The sequence below is a fragment of the Vicugna pacos genome, chromosome 9 (assembly GCF_048564905.1).
Source record: "Vicugna pacos chromosome 9, VicPac4, whole genome shotgun sequence".
In the NCBI taxonomy this organism is placed as follows: domain Eukaryota; kingdom Metazoa; phylum Chordata; class Mammalia; order Artiodactyla; family Camelidae; genus Vicugna; species Vicugna pacos.
In genome coordinates, this window is record NC_132995.1 from 5,327,369 (window position 1) to 5,349,297 (window position 21,929).

Below are 21,929 nucleotides of genomic sequence, written 5' to 3' on the forward strand. Positions count from 1 at the left end.
TCAAGCACTGAGCATCCCTCGGGGGCTGCATCTGCCTCCTTCCTCTCTGTGTTTTCTTTTCCTTGTTTGTGTATGTCTGTCTCTTGCTCCTGCTCTTTCCTTCAGACTGTCTTAGCTCTGCCTCAGCACTCTGGCTTTTCTCACTGCATCACTCTAGGTATGCATTTCTCTGTTTCTCCCCCCTTCTCAATTACCTTCACCTGTCTTCAGGACTACCCAGAGTTCCCGGGGGTTGTGGCACCCTCTCTCCTCATCTAGGAAGACTTCTTGAAACAGGGGACCTGGGGAATCCCTATGAAATCCAACTCCTAGAAGGGTATTTCAGACACTGAGAGAAGCCTGTATTCCTGGGCCCCTCCCAGAGCAGGAATCTGGGGCCCAGGTTGGATGCCAGCCTCACCCACTGCATAATTAGGGAGAGGTAAAGGGAGGGGGTGAATCCCTGGAGGGGAGGGTGGGGAAGTTTCCGGGCTCGTTGGGATTAAAAGGGAAGGCCTGGCCAGGGGTCCCCTGGCAGAGAACTCCGGCGGCCCACAGGGCAGGGCAGAGGCACTTCTGGGTCTCCTCCCTTCTTCCCCTCCACGACTCCAGGTGAGCGGGATGCATCTCACCTTGGGTTGGGCGAATCGCGAGAGCATATGTGAGGACCCTCGGGTCGCGGGCAGGAGACTTGTTTGAGCCTCAGTTTCCTTATATACGAGAAGCGCCTCCGGGCCTTGAACCCCCACCCCAGCTATGAAGGATGGCGAAACCTCAAGCCCTGAGAGGCTGGCAGCAGGGACAGCCCCGGCCGGGAGAGCGATCCCCTCGGGCGTAGGGAGGGGAGGAGGATGCCAGAGGGGCATCACTAAGGTAACTGCGCCCATTACTGCTGTTCAGGCCCAAATCGCCCATCCGCCCACTCCTGCGTTTGTCGGCCGCAGGTTAAACGGGTCCCCGCGGGCTGCGGTGGCCCAGGATGGGCGGACGGGCGCGGCAGGGTGGGGGACTCTGAATAGGCAAATGTTCTGAGCCGCCCCCTGCCCACCCCACCCCACCCCACCCCACCCCACCCCAGCCTAGGTCCTGGCCATGAGATCCCCGCACATCCACCTCTCCACCGCCCCTGGCGCTCGGGCCCTGGCGAAGCTGCTGCTGCCGCTACTGATGGCACAGTTCTCGGGTGAGGCGGGGGACAGGGCTTGGCGGGAGGTGCCGGGGACCCAGGGTGATGCGAGAGTGTGCTCTTACCACCCCGCCTCCCAGCGCACGCCCCTCCCTTTCGGACCCCAGGACACACCCACAGATCCGGAGAGGCCCGGCCCCAAGTCAGACCCGCCCCTCTTCCAGCTCCGCCCTGTGGGTTCCGCCCCCTTTATTCCTCCAAGATCCGAATTTCCCTTTCTCCTCGCCTCGTCCTTTCCCTGCCCTTTCTTACTCCGCCCTAGTTTATCCCAAGCCTTGCCTTCCGGTTTTTGCCCTCGCTCCCTCTTGCAGCGGGTGGCGTTATTTCCGCCCCTACTTTCACCGACTCCGCGCCGCGTTCTGTCCCCGCCCCTTTTACGCCACGCCCCCTTGCTGCCCCGCCTCTTTGAGTACCCGATCTCTTCGAGCTCTGTGTTCTATCCCTGCCCCTCCTGGCCCAGCCTGCCGGGTCTCATTACTCCACTCCGCTCCAACCCCGCCTCCTTCCTCTTTCACATCGCTTTTCTCCTCCCACTTCTATTCACTTTCTTCAGGACCCCCAATTTCCACACACATCCCGGGGTTCTGCTTGTGCTCCCCCAGTCCTCGTCCCATGGCCCTACTCAGACCCCAAACGCAGTCAGCGCTTGCCCTGCTGCCCTGCCTGCTCACATCTCCAACTCCTTTCTTTCTCCAGCCGCGGAGGCTCTGCTGCTCCCCAGAAACGACACGGGCTCGGACCCTGTGGCCTCCGGCGCCCCGTGCGCTCACGGCTCGCAGCCCTGGCAGGTGTCCCTCTTCAATGGCCTCTCGTTTCACTGCGCGGGCGTCCTGGTGGATAAGAGTTGGGTGCTCACGGCCGCGCACTGCGGGAACAAAAAGTAGGGAGATCTCCTAGGGAACGCTAGGGAGGGGCTGTGGAGGCAGGCCCCAGGGAGGGGGCGGGAAGGGCTGGGGCATTTGCCTGTATGGCACTGCCAGCTCGAAGTGGGGTCAGTCCTGGAGGGCTTCATGTAGGAGGAGAAGTGGGATTGTGGTGTGGCCACGAGGGGGCAGTGTGGCCTTTCTCAGCGTTTCTGGGCCCATCCAGAGCCACTGTCCAGCAGATTCTCCTAGGGTTCCATTTAGATGTAGATAGTTGTGTGCAGCAGACAGAAATCAGGGTCTCATATGGTTAGGACTTAAGAACTAAAGGGAATTGTTCATCTCATGAATTCCCCACTGAGAGGGGAAGAAAAGGGTAGGTTTACCCAGGTAGACCCTCTGCTTTCAATTCCTGCAGAATTTAGGGACCCAAACACCTGATCACTCCTCCCTATGTCCCCCAGAATTGGATCTCCGGCTCCCTTCTCTTCTACCCAATCCTCACTCAGACCCAGACTCCCGGCCCCCAGCACCCTCCACTGCTAGGATCCAAGTGTCTGTGCCCACCCCACTGCCCATACTCGCCATCCCAGAGGCTCAGGGGGCAGCTCCAGTCCCAATGAAGGCTTTGCATCCATCTGGCTCTTCCCTCCCCAGGCCTCTATGGGCTCGAGTCGGAGATGACCACCTGCTGCTTCTCCAGGGCGAGCAGCTCCGCCGGACCTCTCATTCTGTTATCCACCCCAAGTACCACCAGGGCTCGGGCCCTATCCTGCCAAGGCGAACAGATGAACACGACCTCATGCTGCTGAAGCTGGCCAAGCCCGCGGTGCTGGGGCCTCGAATCCAGACCCTACGCCTGCCCCACAGCTGTGCCCAGCCCGGAGACCAATGCCAGGTCGCTGGCTGGGGCACCACCACCTCCCGGAGAGGCAAGAACTGGGGATTCTGAGGCCTGTATCTCCCGGAAGGAGGACTGGGTGCTGGGTCTCCTGGGCCTGAGGGAGGAGAGGCTGGGAGTCTGGGGCCTGGGATGGGAACAATCTGGGTTATCTGAACTTCTGGGTCCTCAAGGTTTGGGGGCTGGGCCCCAGGATTACCTGATGTTTTCTCCCACCAGTGAAGTACAACAGGGGCCTGACTTGCTCCAGGGTCACTCTCCTGAGCCCGAAAGAGTGTGAGGTCTTCTATCCTGGCGTGGTCACCAGCAACATGATATGTGCAGGACTGGACCGGGGCCAGGATCCCTGCCAGGTAGGGACTGGCCAGGGAGGGTCTCTGACTCTTGGGAGCAAGGATAGGGAGGTTATGGGAAAACAGACATTCCCCAACCCCAGAGCCAACCTCCAGCCCAATTTCACCCCCATGTCCAAAACTACCTCTTTTTCACCCCAACTCCAACCTCATGTCCATCTCTACCTGTTTGGGTCCACCTTCTCATGCCCAACCCTGTCCTTAAGCCCACCTCCAAGCTCGTCCCCAGTCTTAACCCCCTTCCACCTTCAGCCACATTCCCATCCTCAAGCCATTCCTAAACCCCTACCCTCTCCCTGTCTCTGGATCCATCTCCATCCCACACCTACCATGAACTATAATCCCAGCTCCATGGCATCTCCAGTCTCATCTCTTATCCAACACCCCAAACCCCAAGTCCAACCCCATCCCCACCCCATCCCACCCCCAACCCCACCCTACCCTCATCTTTATCCCAACCTAGCTCCAACCCTGCCCACCCCGTCTCTTCCCCATTACTACCCCAGGCGCCCAAGTGGCAGCCCTTCCACTGGTGTATTTATTTGCTCTCTCCTCCCTCCCACCCCCAGAGTGACTCGGGTGGCCCACTGGTCTGTGAAGGGACACTTCAGGGCATCCTTTCATGGGGCATTTACCCCTGTGGCTCTGCTCAGCATCCGGCTGTCTACACTCAGATCTGCAAATATACCACCTGGATAGAGAAAACCATCCGCTCCAACTGATCCAGAGGCCCTGCAACTCCTTCACCGTCTGCCCTCTTCTTGCTTCCTCCGCAGTCAGCAGGAGTCTTCCCCTGCCCCTCTCAAACTTCCGCCGCCCATCCACACCTGCTAACATCTCTCCTCTTCCCTTGAGCCCCCCTGCTCAATGCTGTCCTCTGCCGGCATTGAGGTGGAGGTGCAGAAAGTGGTAGCAAAGTGCTGTTCATAAGTAAGTTGCAGTCACTAGTCTCGAGCGAAGTTGTCAGTTCCAACTTGGCTTCCTGCTTTGTGACCTTGGCCAAGCCCAGTGTCCTCTCTGGGCTTCAGTCTCCTCACCTGGAAAATGAAGATGATGTAGTGCCTACCTCATAAAATTGTTATAAGGAGACTATGATGTGTGTAGATTGTTATGGAAATTGTCATGTAAAGCATTAACACAATGGATGGAGAGCTCTGATTAAATGTTAACAGGTCCTGGTGCAAATGTGTGTGATTCTGTGTCCTGGAGGGAACAGCACAGGAGTAGCCCCCAATCCCGCCCCCACCCCATACCATCGCCATCCCCACCTCTCAGGGCTGATGGGAGAATCATCTTTCCCACCCTCCTCTCAAGTTCTGTGAAGAACCTCTTAACTACTTCCTTCTTCCCTGCCACTGTTACCCATGTCTGAGTCCACCCAACACCTGTTCCTCCTGTCCCAGCAGGAGCTGGGCTGTCTCTGAGTCATCTGGTACCTCCTGTGCCTTCCCGAGGCCACCAGAATTCAAGGGACCTCACTTTGCATCCACTCCAGCCTCTAAGACTAGAGGAATTCTCCCCATCTTAGTTGCTAAGATGATGCAAAGAAGCCCTTGGAAATTTAGGGGAAATTTTTTGGTTTCTTTGTTAGCTCCAACTCCATCCCCTCACCTACCACCAACTACAGTCCCAGCTCCATTGCATCTCCATTCTCATCCCCCTGGTCCAAAACCCAGAGACCTTAAGTCCAACTCCATCCTCATCCCATCCCAAATTGGCTTTGAGATTTTGCCCTGAGAAGTTGGGAGGAAGGATTCTTGTCCCCTCCCTGAAACTGTTTCTGTGTAAATGTTCCTATGCTGGGGGCGCTGTTATACACAGAAGCCAGGCAAATCTAACAGAAGTTTGGGCATCTCCACTTAGCCCAGACTTTGGAACAGTAACATCAGTGGAACACAGGCACAATAGAAAATTTCCACCTAGCACATGTTGTTTTGTTTTCCCTTTCAAACACCAGTCTGTGGAGCCCCTGCTGTATGGCAGGACTGGTGCTGGGCTCTGGGAATGCAGTGGTGACCACAAGGTCCCTGTCCTCACAGAGCCCTCAGAAGGCTGGTGCGCAGGGGTTGAGCTGTCTACACAGCTCCCTTCTGCTGACTCTTCCCCTGCCCCTATTAGCACAGCCAGGAAACGTCAATCAGGCATATCAGCTGAGTTTGTCATGCAGGAATCAGAAGCAAAGTAGGTGAGAAGTCGATTCACTTATAAAGGCAATTTGCCTGTCCCTTGAGCACATTGTTACGTGTTTATTGAGCAGTGTCCTAAGCCAGATCCTGGTGATGACTCAGACTGGGCCTTACCCTCAGGAGCTGCTAGTCAGGTCAGGGAGACAGGCGAGCCTTACATTCTTGTCACTCAAGTCTCCAGCCAAAGGTCACCTCCTCTGGGAGGTCTTCCAGGATTGCTCTGGCTAAAAGGGTCTCTCTGTTACCCACTCCCTTCCCTGGTCAATAAGCCACTGCTCTGTTGATTTCTTCTGCAGGACTTGTTAAAGCAAAAATGATCTCATTTATTTGTTTACTCCATAATGGGTCTGTCCCCTCCTTCCCTTCACCCAGTCAGTGAGGGCAGGGACTCATTTATTCACTGTGGTTTTCTAAGCACCTGTATCATTCCTGACACATGGAAGGCACTCAACGCGTTGTTGAATTAACAAATAACCAAACTGATCAGTGCTGTAGCAGAAGGAGGCACAGGGTGCCCTGAGGGAAGGCTTCTCAGATGAGGGGACATATACATGGGGTTTTAAAGGATAAGTAGGAGTTCACCAGGTAGAGAAGGAAATGTGTTTCTGTAACTCATTGTGTGACCTTCAGCAAAATGCCTGAATGCTCCCTCTATCTCAGTTATCCCCACTATGAAAGAGAGGCTGATTAGACTCTTGTGAGAATTAAATGAGAAAAAAATTCATGACACGCTGACCACATTGGCAGGCATGGAGCAAACAGTCAATAAAGCTAGCCATCAAAATGTTATTTAAAGCAGTTAGTACAGCACTCAGTACATAGTGGGTATTCAGTCTCTGATCTCAAGGACCTCCTCGTCTGGAGAGGATTTAAGGCAACTGCAGTCACGAGTGATGTGTATTATGATGTAGGCAGTGCAGGGCTCTGTAGGAGACAGATAGACAGATTTATTAAATGCCTACCACTGTTGTGTTTCATATGTGTTAGTTCACATAATTCTCCCACAACCCCAGTTATTATTGCTACTTAATAGATGGAGCAACTGAGAGTGGTCCAGTGACTTGCCCAAGGTCACACACGTAATAATTACCAGCGTTGAGGTTTGGATTCACATGGGCCAGTTTCAGAGTCCCTGCTCCAAAGCACGACAACATAATGAGGTCTACACTTCCAAGGAAAGCCCAGACCCAGCTTGATAATCTGGCTTATGACAACAGAAAATGGAAGAGAGGCTATGAGTACCCCCAGGGAGGAAAAGATGGACTCTGCCTGGAGAAATCAGAGAAGGCTTCCTAGAGGAGGGAGCCTCCAGGTTGGGCCTTGAAGGCTGAGTAGAAGTTCACCAGGACAAGAAGGATATGGAGAAAGACATTCACTCATTCAATTAACATTTCCTGAGGCCTCCCATGAGGCCACCCCTGAACTGGGTGATGCGAGGGACACAGAGATGAGTCAGACCTGGGCTTGGCCCTCCGGGGTCTGCCCATCTGGTGAGGAGGAGGAATGGGAAGAGAGGCAGGAAGGATGGGATGATGGGAAAGACAATGGAGGGGAAGAGATAGGTGGAAAACAAAACAAACAAGACCATGTTCTCAGGACTTAGCCAAGATCTGGTGGCATTAAGAGAATGGGGAACATGCTTGGTTCTAGGCAGGTTGGGACCTGGATCCTTGTGATGGTGGGGACATGAAAAAGGAGGTAGGTTAAGACCAGACTGGATTAACCTAATTGGGACCATAGTTCCCAACCTCCCAGAAAAGGCCTTTATCCTTGTGGGAAGAGGCCCTAATCCCCAGGGCAGGGAGGGTTGGGGTGTGTACACAGGTACAGCCTTCTTTGTGGTCTCTGTGTTTCTGTCTCTTTCTCTTTCTTTTTCTCACTCTGCATCCTTCTGTGTCTCTATCTCCCTCTCTGTTTGTTTCTTTCTCATCCTTCCCTGCCTCACCCCATTGTGCCTGCTTGCCTGCCTTCCTCCCGCTGAGCCCTGGTTCTTTCTCCCACCCCTAGCCTGATTTCTGGGCGGTCCTCCTACTTAACTTTCCGGCCTGCCCAGTGCATCAGTCCCAGCTCACTGCAGCTTCATTCAAGATAAACTTGCTTCCACCCTAGGACCCCACCTTAGGGATCTTCCTCCTCCAGGCCACAGAATATCCGGTATCCAGATGTTGCATCTGGAAGTCATGGCGAATGAGGGCTCCCCTGTCTGGAGAACCCCAGGAGGACTATGCAACCCAGGGCCCCTCCCCCATTTAGTGGAGTCCTGATGCTGCAGGCCACCAGCTCATCTCTACAGGGGGTATCCCCCTGTATCTCCTCCCTTCCCAAGGCTCCCAGTCAAGGCCCTAGGACTTCCGCCTCCCTGTGGGACATTTCCCAACTCAGATTAATCACGGGGCGGCCCCAGGGAGGAGGAAGATGGCATGGCTTACCATAAAGAAGGTCAGGGCACGAAGCACAGACTCAAGGACCCAGGAAACCTGAGGTCATGAGGCTGGGATTCGTCTGTGCTCTGCTTTCTCTCCTGGCAGGTGAGGCTCCTGCCATCCATCCCAGGCCACTGCCCCTCCATGGCCCCCAAGGCGCCCCTCCACCAGGCCCTTTGTCCCCTAGGCTTCTGCTCCTGCCCTCTAGGCACTCCAGCATCTCCCCCAGCCCTACCTTGCTCTTCACTAACCCTTCTGCACACCTCCCACCCTTCCAGGGCACAGCTGGGCAGACACCCGAGCCATCGGGGCCGAGGAATGCCACCCCAACTCACAGCCCTGGCAGGCTGGGCTCTTCCACCTCACCCACCTCTTCTGTGGGGCGACCCTCATCAGCGACCGCTGGCTGCTCACAGCTGCCCACTGCCGCAAGCCGTGAGTGACCTGGGCGGGCCACTCTGGGGAGGGGGTTGGGGATCAGGAAAGTGTGACGGGGCAAGGGGACTCTGGCAGAGGAGGGAGGGAGTGGGCAGAAAGGGCTGCCTCCATTTCTGTTCCCCAGAGTTCAGCTCTTACAATTACAAAGAGTCGACTCTCCAAATTCTAGCCTTCTAAATAATCTGGCTCTAAGAGTGGAAATTTTGAAACTTTGACCCTTAGGAGCCTGGACTCTGACCCAGAAAAAGCCAGAGTGGTAGACTTCTAAAATCTTGAATCCAGGAGGTTTTACATTAGCTTCACTGAATTCTAGAATCCTGGATTCAGAGACTGGGAGAATCAAAGAAGTCTAGAGCTGTGCTGTCCAATGAAAATACAGCCCCAATCACGTGGGGAAAGTTTAACTTTTCTAGTAGAAAACACATTAAAAGGTAAAAAAGCAATGAGTATAATTAATTTTAATAATAGATTTAACTTGACATATTCAAAATATTATTTCCTCGTTAAGCAATTTTTGAATATTTCTGGATGACATGGTTTAGTCCCTTTTCTACAGCCTTCGAAACCAGACATGTATTTTAGGAGCATGACACAGCTCAGTTTGGACCAGCCATATTTCAGGTGCTCAATAGTTGTATTGCATAGCACAGTCCTAGAATCTTAGGTCCAGAATATTCCAGCCTGGTTCACTGAGTACAGAATTACATAGTTCTGGACTCTCTGAATCACAATGTTCTAGAATACTGTGACTTGTAGAATTCTAGAATCTTGAACAACGAGCATTCCAGAAGTTTATAGTCATACATGACTAGGTGGGTTTAATACCCCAGAATGCTGTCAGTCAAAATTCCTAAATTCCCAAAATTTGAAGCTGTTTGAATCTTAGGTTCTTACAATTCTAAAATCAAAGATTTATAGAACTCTAGAATGATGAAATTCTAGTCTTATTTTCCCAGACTATTAGTATTCTGGTTCTTTATATCCTAGATTTAGTTCAGATAATTTAAAAATCCTAGATTTTTTGATGCAGAGAAATCTAGAACATTAGAATCTTGACTTCATGAGATTCTAGAACTTGAGCCTCATAGAATTCTAAAATAGTGGATTCCTAAGGTGTTAGAATCTTAAAATTCCAGAATCTAGAATCTACCTGAAGCAGAAATCCTTTTTATATTATCAGGAAAGGGGCCATACATCCTGTTCTGATGTTTTCCCCTCTAGGAATGAAGCACAGGGGCTGTACAGGATGCTGTGTGGGAGTTTCCCATCATGCATTGCTCTGTAATTGAGCCTCTTTTAGCTCAGGCCTGTACATCAGGCTAGGAAGACAGTGTACAGATTTCAGCCCCAAAGAGAAAGAATGGGAGAAGCAGAGCTATGGAGGTACAAGGGACTCAGGGGGCAAGGACAAGTTGGGGCTGGTTTCCCAGACGCAGAACCAAGACAACAAGTTGACAGAGAGGGACAGAGATAGAAATAACACCTCATACTCCTCAAGCCCTGAGTTCTCAGTCGTTAACCTAGTTCCTAAAGTCAGAGGTCAGAGGCTGGGGGTGGACATGTAGGCCCCCTGAGGGTCCCCAGCTGTTCAGGGCATGGACCAAGAGCAGAACAAGCGGACTGGGGCTGCCAGGAGAGGGCTTGAGGCAGGACCTCAGGAAGAAATTCACTGAGGGGTGAGGGATATGGCAGATGGGAAAAGCCTGAGGCCACAGACGACCCCACCTTGGGGATTTTCCATATCCTGCCCTCGCCATACATAAATTCACACACACAGATCCACTCCCCACAGAAGCTACCAGACCTGTGAGGGCAGGGGGGTGGAGCTGTTGTTGGGTGGTAGGTGGAGCCTCTACATGCCTCCATGGTTCCAGGAGACCCAGGTCACCACTAAGGCTCCAGGTGGGGCAGAAAGAAAGGTGGCTCACTTGGTATGGGGCTAGGAAGGGGTGTGAGCTTTCAAGAGAGAGCTACAGAGGTAGAGGCAGACAAAGGGATGGAGTGGGAAGCAGGGACCCAGAGAAGGTGTGAGCGTTGCTTAAAATCACACAGCACCCTGGATCACACATAGATGATGGGGGCCCAGAGAGGGTGTGTGGCTTTTGGAGAGTCACACAGCATCCTGGGTGATAGGAAAAAGAGGACTGGGACCGAGAAGACACCACACATTCTCCCACCTTGACCTCTGAGACCTGTCCAACAGGTATCTGTGGGTCCGCCTCGGGGAGCACCACCTCTGGCAATGGGAGGGTTCGGAGCAGCTGTTCCGGGCCACAGACTTCTTCCCTCACCCTGGGTTCAACCAGGACCTCAGCGCCCAAGACCACAAAGATGACATCATGCTGATCCGTCTGCCCAGGAAGGCACGTCTGGGACCTGCCGTGCAGCCCCTCAACCTCAGCCAAACCTGCGTCTCCCCGGGCACCCAGTGCCTCATCTCAGGCTGGGGGGCCGTGTCCAGTCCCAAAGGTACAGCCTTGCCCACCACACACACTCTCATGTTTCATGCCATGAGTCTGAACCCCATCTCTTTCTGTCTCTGCTTTTTCATCTCTTAAGTTCTGTCTATCATCTGTCTCCACGTAGTTCATCAAATCTAAATGCTATAAATTGTACCATGAGTCATTATTTTACAACCCCGCTAAGAATGAGAAAAAGAAAAAAAAAGTTCCCATCAATCCTCGCTGGCACCGTTCACTGGGAGACACATTCTGATTTCAGAGGTGTTGAAATGTGAGTATATGCATCTTACGATTAAAATAAGGGCTACGTCTCTCAGAGTCACAAATCAGCAACCCATTCATCAAATTTGGCTCCCCACAGCCATGTTGGTTTTCAAATTGTCTTGAAAGAAACCCCAACAATTCATTTATTCGGCTTGTTGCTGCCAACATGGAGAACCTGAGAGATATTACATTAAAGTCAAGTTACTGGATTCACTTGAAAAATTCCAAACTGGCACTGCTGGGTCCACAGTTCTAAAATAGAGACCACCGGTGACCGAACCAAGGAAGGCTGCCCATTTTCAGACAAGAAATGGGTTCTCGAGCCACTGCAGTTCACCACACTGGCTGCTGTTTCCCTGCAAAGTCCCCTCCACCCACTTCTATTTACCCATCGAGTCTCTGGAAGCATCTGAATTTGTAACCCACATATTATATACATGGATAAATATGTATCTATCTGTATTGTATCTACCTTTATTATATATGCTGTATCTCTCTCCTTCTCTAACTAATCTCTAAATCCTTCTCCCTGCCTCTGTCAGTTACCATCTCCCTAGAAAAGGCTCCTCCCCTTTATCTCACTGCTTTCTCCCTGGAAATCTCTGTGTCTGTTTCTCCTTATTTCTTCATTGCCTCCTCTGAGAATCCCTTTCCCCTTGAGACGTCTCTGTCTCCTGCCATAGTCCCTCTTTTTCTCTGTGTCTCTCTTCTTGTCTCTTGGCTCTCTGCATTTTTCTGTTTCTTTATCACTGTCTCTTATTTCTATCTTTCAGAATTTTTTTTATTTTTCAGTTTTATTAGGTAGAATTGTTGCAGTTTGACTGCACATGTACAATGTATTACATGTAAATACATATACGCAATATACTGCACATATTTTAAAATTTTACTTACATGTACTGTTCATTGTTTCTAAGAACGTTTAGAGCTTTAGCTTTCTAAACTTACATAGTTATCAAAGGAATAAACCCAACCAAAAAATAAGAATTAATTCAAAGAGATACATACACCCGACCATTAACAGCAACATTATTTATAATTGCCAAGATATGGAAGCATCTTAAGCATACATAAATAGATGAATGGATAATGGAGATGAAGTACATATATATGTAATGGAATACAACTCACCCATAAGAAAGAAAGATATTTTGTCATTTGCAGCCCTTCAATCACTTTTTTTTCCACTTCAAAAACCGGAATTTTATAACTGGCATAAACATTTCCATTGCATCAAAAAGAGCAAAATACCTAGAAATAAACTTAACAAGGAGCTTACCTATACTCTGAAAACTGTAAAACATTGATGAAGGAAACTGAAAATGATACAAAGAAATGGAAAGATATCCTGTGCTCTTGGATTGGAAGAATCAACATTATCAAAATGGCCACACTACCCAAAGCAATCCACACATCCAAGGCAAACCCTGCCAAAGTACTCATAACATTTTTCACAGAACTAGAACAAACAATTCCAAAATTTATATGGAACCATAAAAGACCCCGAACTGCCAAAGCAATCTTTTGTAGGTCATTTTTTTTCTCTTTCTTATTTTTGTTCTCTTTCTTATGGTTTGATGACTAGAGAAGTTCTTTTAACATTTGTTGGAAAGCTGGTTTGGTGGATGCTGAATTCTTTTAGCTTTTGTTTATCTGTGAAGCTTTTGATTTCTCCATCAAATTGGAATGAGAGCCTTGCTGGATAGAGTGTTCTTGGTTGTAGGTTTTCCCCTTTCATCACTTTAAACACATCGTGCCTCTCCCTCCTGGCCTGTAGAGTTTCTGCTGAAAAATCAGCTGATAACCTTACGGAAGTTCCCTTGTATGTTATTTGTTGCTTTTCTCTCGCTCATTTTAATATTTTCTCCTTATCCTTAATTTTTCTCAATTTGATGACTATATGCCTTGATGTGTTCCTCTTTGGGTTGATTCTGTGTGGTACTCTCTGCATCTCCTGGACTTGGGTGACTGTTTCCTTTCCCAAGTTGGGGAAGTTTTCAGTTATTGTATTTTGTTTGTTTGTTTGTTTTAATGGAGGCCCTGGTAATTGAACCCAGGACTCCTCATGCATGCTAAGCATGTGCTCTACCACTGAGCTATACCCCCCCCCCCCCCGGATCTTTGAGAGTCAAATACGATGGCTTGGTGGGTCCTTCTTAGGCAACAGGGAGGTGGGTGCGGAGGGGCGCTGAGTGTGGTGGGGGCAGCTGCTGACCTTTTACGGACCTCTTTCCCCAACAGTGCGGTTCCCACTTGCGCTGCAGTGTGCCAACATCAGCGTCCTGGAGCCCAGACTCTGCCACTGGGCGTATCCAGGCCACATCTCAGACAGCATGGTCTGTGCCGGCCTGTGGGAGGGCGGCCGGGGCTCCTGCCAGGTGAGGCCTACTCTGAGAAAGAGGGGGAGGGGTGTCCTGCAGGGATTTTGGGGGCCTGGAGGAGAAGGGAGCTGAGGCCCCAGACTTCTTGGATCAGACCAAGGAAGGAGCTGGGATACCTAGGCCCTGGGAGAGAGTGGGGCCAGGGCCTGGATTCCTGGATCTAAAGCAGGAGGGGACTGGGGGTTGGACTCTATGTCCTGGGGGAGGAGGGAGTTAGGAGCCCAGAATGCTAGGTACCAGGGGGAGGTGAGGGCTATTAGCTTTTACTCCTGGGTCTGAGGGAGGAGGGACTGGAGACCAGCATGCCTGGATCCTGGAGGAGGAGGAAACTGGGGGCTTCCTGGGAGGGAGAAAGTGGCCTGTGTAATGTTATGAGTAGACCCGCCTAACAGGTTCTCTGTTCTTCTGAGCACAGGGTGACTCTGGGGGCCCGCTGGTTTGCAATGGGACCCTGGCCGGTGTGGTGTCTGGGGGCTCAGAGCCCTGCTCCGAACCCGGGCGCCCCGCCGTCTATACAGCTGTATGCTACTACCAGGACTGGATCCAAAAGACCATGAAGGACATCTGAGCCCTCGTGCCTTGGATGAGCAGGACAGGGGCGTGGGCGCAGGGTAGGAGAATTGCAAGACTCCAGTCTCAGTGGTCTCCGCCCTTGGCCTCAGCTGCTCTGGAGACGCCTTCTGGATATTCAAGTTCCCACATTCGGGATATTTAGACCCAGGCTCCAGCGAAATACATAGCCACGCCCCTTGGAAGGAAAGAGGAGACACCTCTACCCCTCTCAGCTCCATCCCTATGACGTCACCAAGAACGGGCACTGACCCCATGGAACAGCATCACCTGTGGCTCCACCGGAGTAACGACAGCCACTAAATAGCTCCTCCTCTCCGAGCTTTGCCCAGTGATATTTCCCCTCTGAGCTCCACCCCTTGCGGCCCCGCCCCCTTCGTCAGAGGTCCCGCCCCTGTGACGTGACGGGCACGGTAGCTCTCCCCACGTGGAACTCAAGGCACCGTGTCGGGCTCCGCCCGTCGTGGCCCCGCCCTAGGCGTGTCCAGGGTTTGAATCCTGGCGGGGACACGACCCGAAGAAGTTGGGAGAGGGTGTCGATCCCTTCCGATCCAAGGGATGCTTTTACATTAAACGTGCAGAACCGCGCCTTCCTTCTGCCTGCTTTGTGGGATAAAGGAAGGGCAACGGGTGGGCGGTGGAGGGCAGAGAGGGAACCGCCACTGCTTTGCAATTCCCTTTAAAGCCCCGAGTCGCTCCTGCCTGAAGTCTGTCTCCATCAGCCCGATTGCAGCAAGGCTCCTGGGTGCTGCTTGGGTTGGTCCCGTCCCCGCCCCGAGGGAAGGGGAAATCAGGTCACGGTGCCTCCCAAACCTGCCTTCCCAGATCCTGGACCTCTCAGGGGGCAGCGGGCGGGGCCGACCCGCCCTCTGAAGTCGGGATCAAGAGGACTCGCCCTGCCCTCCATTCTGGGTTACTGGCAGCAGCCCTCTCCTGCCACAAAACCCCAGGCTCCAAATTCCTCCTTCCAAAAAGAAGGATAAAGAATTAAGAATTAAGAATTCAGTGCCAGCCCCTTCTCCCTCAGACCACAAATCCAGGCTTCCTTACCCCTCCTCCCTCAGACCCAGGCGTCTGGGTCCCCCAGCCTCCTCTTCCCTAGGACCAGAATGTCTGGGCCCCCAGTCCTGTCTATTTCAGACCCAGGAGTCACAGCACTAAGTTCCTTCACTCCCAGATCTCAAGAATTGAAGATTCCGAACCCTCTTCCCTCAAGATTTCTCCTTCAGCTCCTCGGCTCCTCCTCGCTAATACCCAGGGTTCCAGTTCCCAGCCGCTCTGCCGGCTCTGGAGTGGGAGGAGGCGGAGCGGGAGGCGGGCATTCCCAATTAAAAAGCTCCAGAATCTTGTACCAGGCAGGCAGAGCTGAAGTCCCTGGCCCTCTTCCTCTGGGTCGGAATCAATAGGTGACCCCGCCTCCTGGATTCTGTAAGGTGAGATGCCAAAGTTCTCAGGCATCAGGCCCCTGAACCCCTCTCCCAGGGTCCAGGCCCTCAACCTCAGATCCCTGCCTCCTTTGAGACCCAGGAATCAGCACCTCAGCCCCCAAGATTTAGGAGTCCCACCTCCCAGCAACCTCTTCCTTCAGACCCGAGTCCGGGACCCTAACTCCCTCCTTCCTTGGAATGTAGAAATTCAGAGCCGAGCTCCCCAGCTCCTCAGATTCAGGAATCTGGTGCCCCATCCCCTTCTTCCTGAGACCCAAGAATCCGGCTTCCCAGCCCCTTCCTCCTGCAGGATCCAGAACAGCTCCAGCTGCTCTGCTTCTTGCCAGATCCCAAGGTCACCAGGACTTTCTCCTCTCTCCTCCTCTCAGTTCTGCCCTCTCCCTCTCCCAGATCCCACCATGGGACGCCCCCCACCTGCTGCAGTCTGGATCTGGACACTCCTGCTCTTGCTGTTGGAAGCCTGGGCAGGTGAGGGGCCGCGCAAGGTGCCAGTGGTGCGCGGGAGCCTGTGGGGATGCTATGGGGCTGGTATGTGTGGGTGTGTGCGGTGGCAGGTGGGGAGATGCGAAGCATGCAGTCGCATGTGGGAGCTTCTGTGGGCTTTTCTGTCGGTGGGTGGAGGCGTGGCACACGTGGCAGCAGATAGGAATGTCAGGTTCTGCTGCATTTTGCATGAGGACACCCAGCCTGCAGGGCTGCTTGCTGAGGGGCGCAGATACTCACGGGAGTATATGGGGCACGTGGATGCCCGTGACAGCAGGTGGAAGCATGCTCAGGTGTGCGACTCTGTGTGTGATGACTCATGGGCTTCCACGAGCGGACGTGTGCGTCTGTGTAGCAGCATGCGCAGGTCAGGAGGCAAACGTCCGAGGGTGTGTGTGTATTCACTTGAACCCACAGTGGTTTTCCTGGCCCCTGCACTGCCCCAGAGGGTTGTGATCCAACCTTCTCCCTCCTGCTACAGGACACTTGCGGGCACAGGAGCCCAAGGTGCTGCAGGGCCAGGAGTGCAAGGCCAATTCGCAGCCTTGGCAGACGGCTTTGTTCCAGGGCATCCAGCTGCTCTGCGGGGGTGTTCTCATAGATGACCGCTGGGTCCTTACAGCAGCCCACTGTAAAAAAGAGTGAGTGGATGCCTGGGGCAGGGGTGGTCTGGAGCCAGGGGAAAGAGTGGGCTGGGGCTTCGCATCAGGAAGGGAGAGCTGGGGACCTGGTCTCTGAGAAACGAGGTCTGAGAGAAGAGGGAACTGAGGGACCCGGACTTCCAGGTCTGAGAGTGGAGGGACCTGGGGGCCCAGATCCCTGCCTGGGTCCCAAGCCACCCCCATCATTACAGGAAATACACAGTGTGCCTGGGAGAGCACAGCCTGAAGAAGAAGGATGGAACAGAACAAGAAATGGCTGTGGCCCAGTCCATCCCACACCCCTGCTATAACAGCAGCAGCAATGACCACAGCCACGATCTGATGCTGATTCGACTACGTGGTCGGGCATCCCTGGGGTCCAAAGTGAAGCCCATCAACCTGGCGGATCGCTGCCCTCAAACTGGCCAGAAGTGCACCATCTCAGGCTGGGGCACTGTCACCAGCCCCCAAGGTAGTGGGAGGGAGAGGAGGAGCTGGTTGGCCCAGCAGACCCCAAGCCGTTGGCAAAGCTTTGGCCCTAGAAGGAGACGAAGGGAAAGTGACCGTGAAGTTGAGATTCACAGGCGGTCCATGCTGGAAACCTTAGAGGCCAGGAGTAGTGGGAGAAAGAAAGCTTAACAAGCAGAGCACAGAAAAGGCGGATGAATGCATGAACGAGGCGAGGACTGAATGTGTCCTTCCTTCGAGGTGGAGAGCATCGTGTTACGTGGGCTTGTGTTGTATAGGATTTTACATAATCTTCACAACAGCCTTGGGGTACATGGGTTCCTCAGTGGCCCAGGGAAACTGGCTCCTAAAAATCTCTCTCTTGAACCCAAGATTCCCGGCCCCAGATCCCCTCTTCCCTCACACCCAGGAGTCCAGACCCTTCCTCCCACAGGATCCACAGTCTAGGTCCCCAGCTCCCACCTCATTCTGGACCCGGAAGTCTGGACCTCGACTGAGGTCCTCCCTTTGAGACTTCAGAGTTTGGGTAGCCCCTTTCCCTGCTTCACAATGAAAAAATCGGGGCTCAGCTCAAAGAGGCGATGTGATTTGCCAGGAAAGCAAAATCAGAATTCAGGTCCCTGCCTGTCTGACTCCTAAGAAGACAATGGGATGCTGTGGAAACCGACCTGCTCATGAATCAGGCAGGTCAGTTCAAACCATGGCCCTGCCCCTTTTCTCTGGGCAAGTCCCTTCCCGTCTCTTGGCCTCACTATCTGCCTCTACAAAATGAGGCTAATACTCCAGTAGACTTTTAAGCTCTACAGGGGCTCCAGTTATAACCATTTTCTTCATGGGTGTTCCTAGTGCTCAGGATGGTGACTGGTACATGGTAGGTGTTTAATAGACATTTGACGAAGGAATGCATGGATGAATGGTTAAATGTATCCCTCCTTCAAAGAGCTGTTGTGAGCATTAAATGAGATTGTGAGCATATAGCTTCTGGCACATAGGGGTACCAGATAGCATTTCTTACCCTCTCAAGTCTATTCTTCAGAGGTTAATCAGAAAGATTAATTCCACTGTCGGTCGTCAGTTCAACTCTTATTTGTGAGCATCTGATATGCCCCAAGTACTGTCCTGTACAAAGCCTTACAAGGTTGCATGCTAGATGGGGGAATAGACAATAAACAAATACATGTAAAATAAAATATTAGGTAGAGTCAAGTGCAATACTGGAATATCATGGAGGGAGTGATAGGGAGGTGATGTTTTAATTACAGTGGTCAGGGAAGGCTTCTAGGAAGAGGTGACTCTTGGAAGAAGTAGGATTAAGCTGAGATTGAGGACCTGATGGTCTGGGGAAGGGATGTTTGGAAAGAGTCAGAGGTGTCACAGGGGGCGCATCCAAGTTCCCAGTCACCTGATTCTTAATTTGAAAATGACTCAAGGCAGGAAACAAAAGATAGGGTCCAGCAGACCTTCTGTAGGCAGAGAGAAAGAAACAGCAGGGGCTATGGCTTTGTTTAATGTGGTGAGCAGTGACGTCCCCTCTGAAATGTTTCAGAGAACGCCCTATGCAGCTGTGGATGCACTGAAGGGAGGTTAGACCCAGACAGGGACGGAAGGAAAGAGGTGCTCTCTCTGGGAACTTACAACCTCTGCCCCCTTCAGAGAATTTTCCTGACACCCTCAACTGTGCAGAAGTAGAAATCTTTTCTCAGAAGCAGTGTGAGGATGCCTACCCTGGGAAAGTCACGGACAGCATGGTCTGTGCAGGAGACAGCAGTGGGGCTGACACGTGCCAGGTGAGTGTCTCTGCAACTCCTTTCTTCCTTCACACACCTTGTAGAGACTTGAGGCTTGGTGATCCCAAGCAGCAGGGTGATCCCAAAGAGTTAGCACTCAGAGAGATCACGCCTATCTCTACAGAGTGGGAGACAAGTTCAGAGAAGTCACGCTCTCCCTGCAGGTCACACAGCACAAGAACCAGGAACGTTGAACTGTCATTGTTGTTTTCTTGGGTACGCTTGCTTGCAGGATGGGGTGCAGGGAGGAGGGATTAAATGGGTGAGAGGATAAGTCTATGAGAGAGAGTCTGAGGCTAGAGGGTGCACAATCTCCTTGCCTTCTTTCTCAGTGTTAGTATCTGGAATTTGTGCTGACTTTACCAATGATCAGATAGTCAGCCACTTTTCTTCAGGCCCTGACTGGGTTCCCTAACAAAGCGGCCTTCTGTGACTGGTTCCTTGGGAAGTAATGCTGTTTTCCCAGCCGACCAGGGAGTGGCGCCATTGACTTCATTGCTCTCTCAATGAGCTCCTTATCCCCAGTATAACATATCTTGGGACATAGATATAACAGTCTCTTTCCCATTGGCTGCAACTTCGGTCCTCATGGATCCCATTGGCTTTGTCCCCTTCATGGAAGACCCACCCCCTTTGTTAATAATTGGTCCCTGAAGACAATGCTTCAGGGCTTCATTCCCCATTGGCCAGGAATGGAATCATTACCTTCGGTGGGTGATCTTGCCGTGCAATCTAATCTCTCTGGATGATTCTTTAAAGACAATGGTCTCTTCCCACAGATTCCCACCAAGAACTCTGCTCCTTTCTTCCGTGTTTTGTAACTGGATTCAATGATCTCTTTAAGATTGGCCAAGAATGGAAGAGCTCAGTCCCCTCCATGTTATCCCCACTTTCTTCTCTCTGGATTGGACCCTCCAGACATCATTCTCTTCCCTCATTGGTCAGGATTGCCCCTTATTGCCCTTAGGCATCCTGTCTGCATCCCTGTGCATGGAAGCCCCATCCCTCTCTCTCACCATTGGCTCCAAGATATAATGTTTTTATCCCCATTGGCTAGAAGGAACCAACCATGCTGCAGAGCTGGTACTAAATGCTGGGTACAGCAGGGCATTAGATGAAAGTCTTCTATTCTCCCCTTTTAGGGGGATTCCGGGGGCCCACTGGTGTGTGGTGGCGTTCTCCAGGGCATCACATCCTGGGGGTCAGACCCCTGTGGGCGGCCTGAGAGACCTGGCGTCTACACCAGCATCTGCCGCTACCTAGACTGGATCAAGAAGACAATAGGCAGCAGAAACTGATTGTAGGATGAGCCCTGAATTCCCCCTCAATAAACTTGCAACCTGAGCCTGGCTCCTTGCCTATCTGTGCTTTAGCCTTGCTGGGAGGTGGTGAGGGGCAGGGGTCTGCACCCTGCTGGGACGCGCGAAGGGAAGTCTAGAAAGACTAGGACCCCCCATGGCTACTGTGGCCATCACCACTGCCTGAAAAGACCTCCCGCCCCTCTTTGTTTTTTTCCTGGAGGGACTTGGAGGAATAAGAGGTTAATTTCAAGGGAGAGAAGACACGTAAAGATTTCTAAATATCCAATTGGCTGGCCTGTGAAAAACATAGTTAAAGGGATTTCTGTTTATAGTTTTTCTGAGCAGCTAGTGTTTCTAAGCTTTAGCAGGGAGATTTCTCCTCCCTTGTTTGAAGAATTGTGAGATATACAGAGTAGGGTGAAGGAAATACATAAACAGCTTAAACACGTACCCATGAGCATCCATGAAACCCCCACCCAGTTGAAGAAATAGAACATTGACAGCCCCCAGCATCTGAGAGCCAGATATTTTTTCTCTCTCAAGAGAAATAGAAATCTTTCTCATGGCTTAGAGCTATCTGGAGGTAACTGCTCTGGGAAGAAGGAAATGAGTCATGTCACTGCTGGTATCAAAATTAAAGTGTAAAGAAAAAGAACATTCTGGGGAGTTTTCATTAGAGCAAAGGCTGCATGTAAGTTGTCTTGGGAAAGATGTGGATAGAGGGGGTAGTTACTGTAAAGACATAAATAAAATGCCTCCGGATAGAAACTGGATCCCCTTCATGTCTGTCTCAAATCTCTTCGTGTATGTTCCTTTCCTTTCTTGCTACCAACCATCTAACTCATTTATCTGACTCCCTGACTCCTTTCTCTACTTCATGCTTCTGCATTTTCATAGTGTCTGCTCCTTCATGTGCTTCCTCCAGCCTCTCTTCCTGCTTCACATCCTTTGAACTTCACCTTCGACTACCACCAACTGCTTCATCTAGGATTTCTCAGATTATATTCTTATGAAAGAGAATCCAAGTGGTCCAGCTCCACATTTCTCTTTCAGCCACATATCATAGGTCACTGAATGGCCAATGGTTCGACTGCCTTCTGGTCAGGTGACTAATCCTATGCAATCAGTAGATACTTGGAATCATGTGATATGAACATGGCCTCCCAGGACTGTGGATGTGTGAGATGTCTTGCACATTAACAGCCTTCGTGATCCCCCATGAAAGACCCCAGTTACCAGAAATCTTAAGGAAGGATTTCTGCCTGATACTAAACCCCTAGTGCCAGGGATGCATTTCTGGATGGCTACTCAGGGGTCATCTCAACCTAAAGAACTGTTTTATGCTTTTTATTAAGGAAAATTCAAACATATATAAAATAGAGTAAAATAATAAACCCTCATTACCACTGTTCAACTTAACAATTAACAGTGTAAAACCAATTATTTTTCACCTGCACACTCAGACACTTCCCTAGCGCTGAAATATTTTGAAGCAAATCTTGCCATTTCATCCTTAAATATTTCATTCTGTGTTTCTAAAATGGGGACAGCAAACTGCAGCAGGCGGACCAAACCTTAAAAGCTAGAAATAGTTTTGACTATTTGACTTGATGACAGGAAACACTAACTTTGAACCCTAATTAAGCAAGAAGTTATCTTCCAAAAGAATTCCATTCTCATTGATAGACCTGTATTACAAAAATTTGTACTGATTGTGGGTGAAAAATATTGCCTGCCATATCGGTAAATAATAGACATTGGGGTTATCAAGTCATCAGCCCCTACCACTGCTTCC

The 21,929-nt window shown here is 51.4% G+C and overlaps 3 protein-coding genes across 5 annotated transcripts; all 3 read left to right on the top strand.

Moving 5' to 3' along the window:
* The first annotated feature begins 453 nt into the window (after positions 1-453).
* On the top strand, positions 454-4,467 carry KLK10 (kallikrein related peptidase 10). Its single transcript, XM_006208426.4, has 6 exons — positions 454-591; positions 1,058-1,162; positions 1,862-2,045; positions 2,686-2,960; positions 3,149-3,282; positions 3,852-4,467. The coding sequence occupies exons 2-6, from the start codon at positions 1,072-1,074 to the stop codon at positions 4,002-4,004; spliced, it is 837 nt and encodes a 278-aa protein (XP_006208488.1). The 5' UTR covers positions 454-591; positions 1,058-1,071; the 3' UTR covers positions 4,005-4,467.
* A 3,418-nt stretch (positions 4,468-7,885) lies between these two features.
* On the top strand, positions 7,886-14,588 carry KLK9 (kallikrein related peptidase 9). Its single transcript, XM_006208644.3, has 5 exons — positions 7,886-7,996; positions 8,170-8,326; positions 10,533-10,798; positions 13,297-13,433; positions 13,852-14,588. The coding sequence occupies exons 1-5, from the start codon at positions 7,954-7,956 to the stop codon at positions 14,002-14,004; spliced, it is 756 nt and encodes a 251-aa protein (XP_006208706.2). The 5' UTR covers positions 7,886-7,953; the 3' UTR covers positions 14,005-14,588.
* Positions 14,589-14,964: 376 nt separating this feature from the next.
* KLK8 (kallikrein related peptidase 8) lies at positions 14,965-20,174 on the top strand. Of its 3 annotated transcripts, none has more exons than XM_031681553.2 (6): positions 14,965-15,439; positions 15,823-15,922; positions 16,419-16,578; positions 16,791-17,050; positions 18,700-18,833; positions 19,976-20,174. In XM_031681553.2, the coding sequence occupies exons 2-6, from the start codon at positions 15,853-15,855 to the stop codon at positions 20,129-20,131; spliced, it is 780 nt and encodes a 259-aa protein (XP_031537413.1). In that variant the 5' UTR covers positions 14,965-15,439; positions 15,823-15,852; the 3' UTR covers positions 20,132-20,174. The 3 variants fall into 3 exon arrangements, with proteins under 3 accessions (XP_031537413.1, XP_006208487.1, XP_072824721.1); XM_006208425.4 differs by having other exon boundaries at positions 15,845-15,922; XM_072968620.1 differs by lacking the exon at positions 15,823-15,922 and having other exon boundaries at positions 14,966-15,434.
* The last annotated feature ends 1,755 nt before the right edge of the window (positions 20,175-21,929 follow it).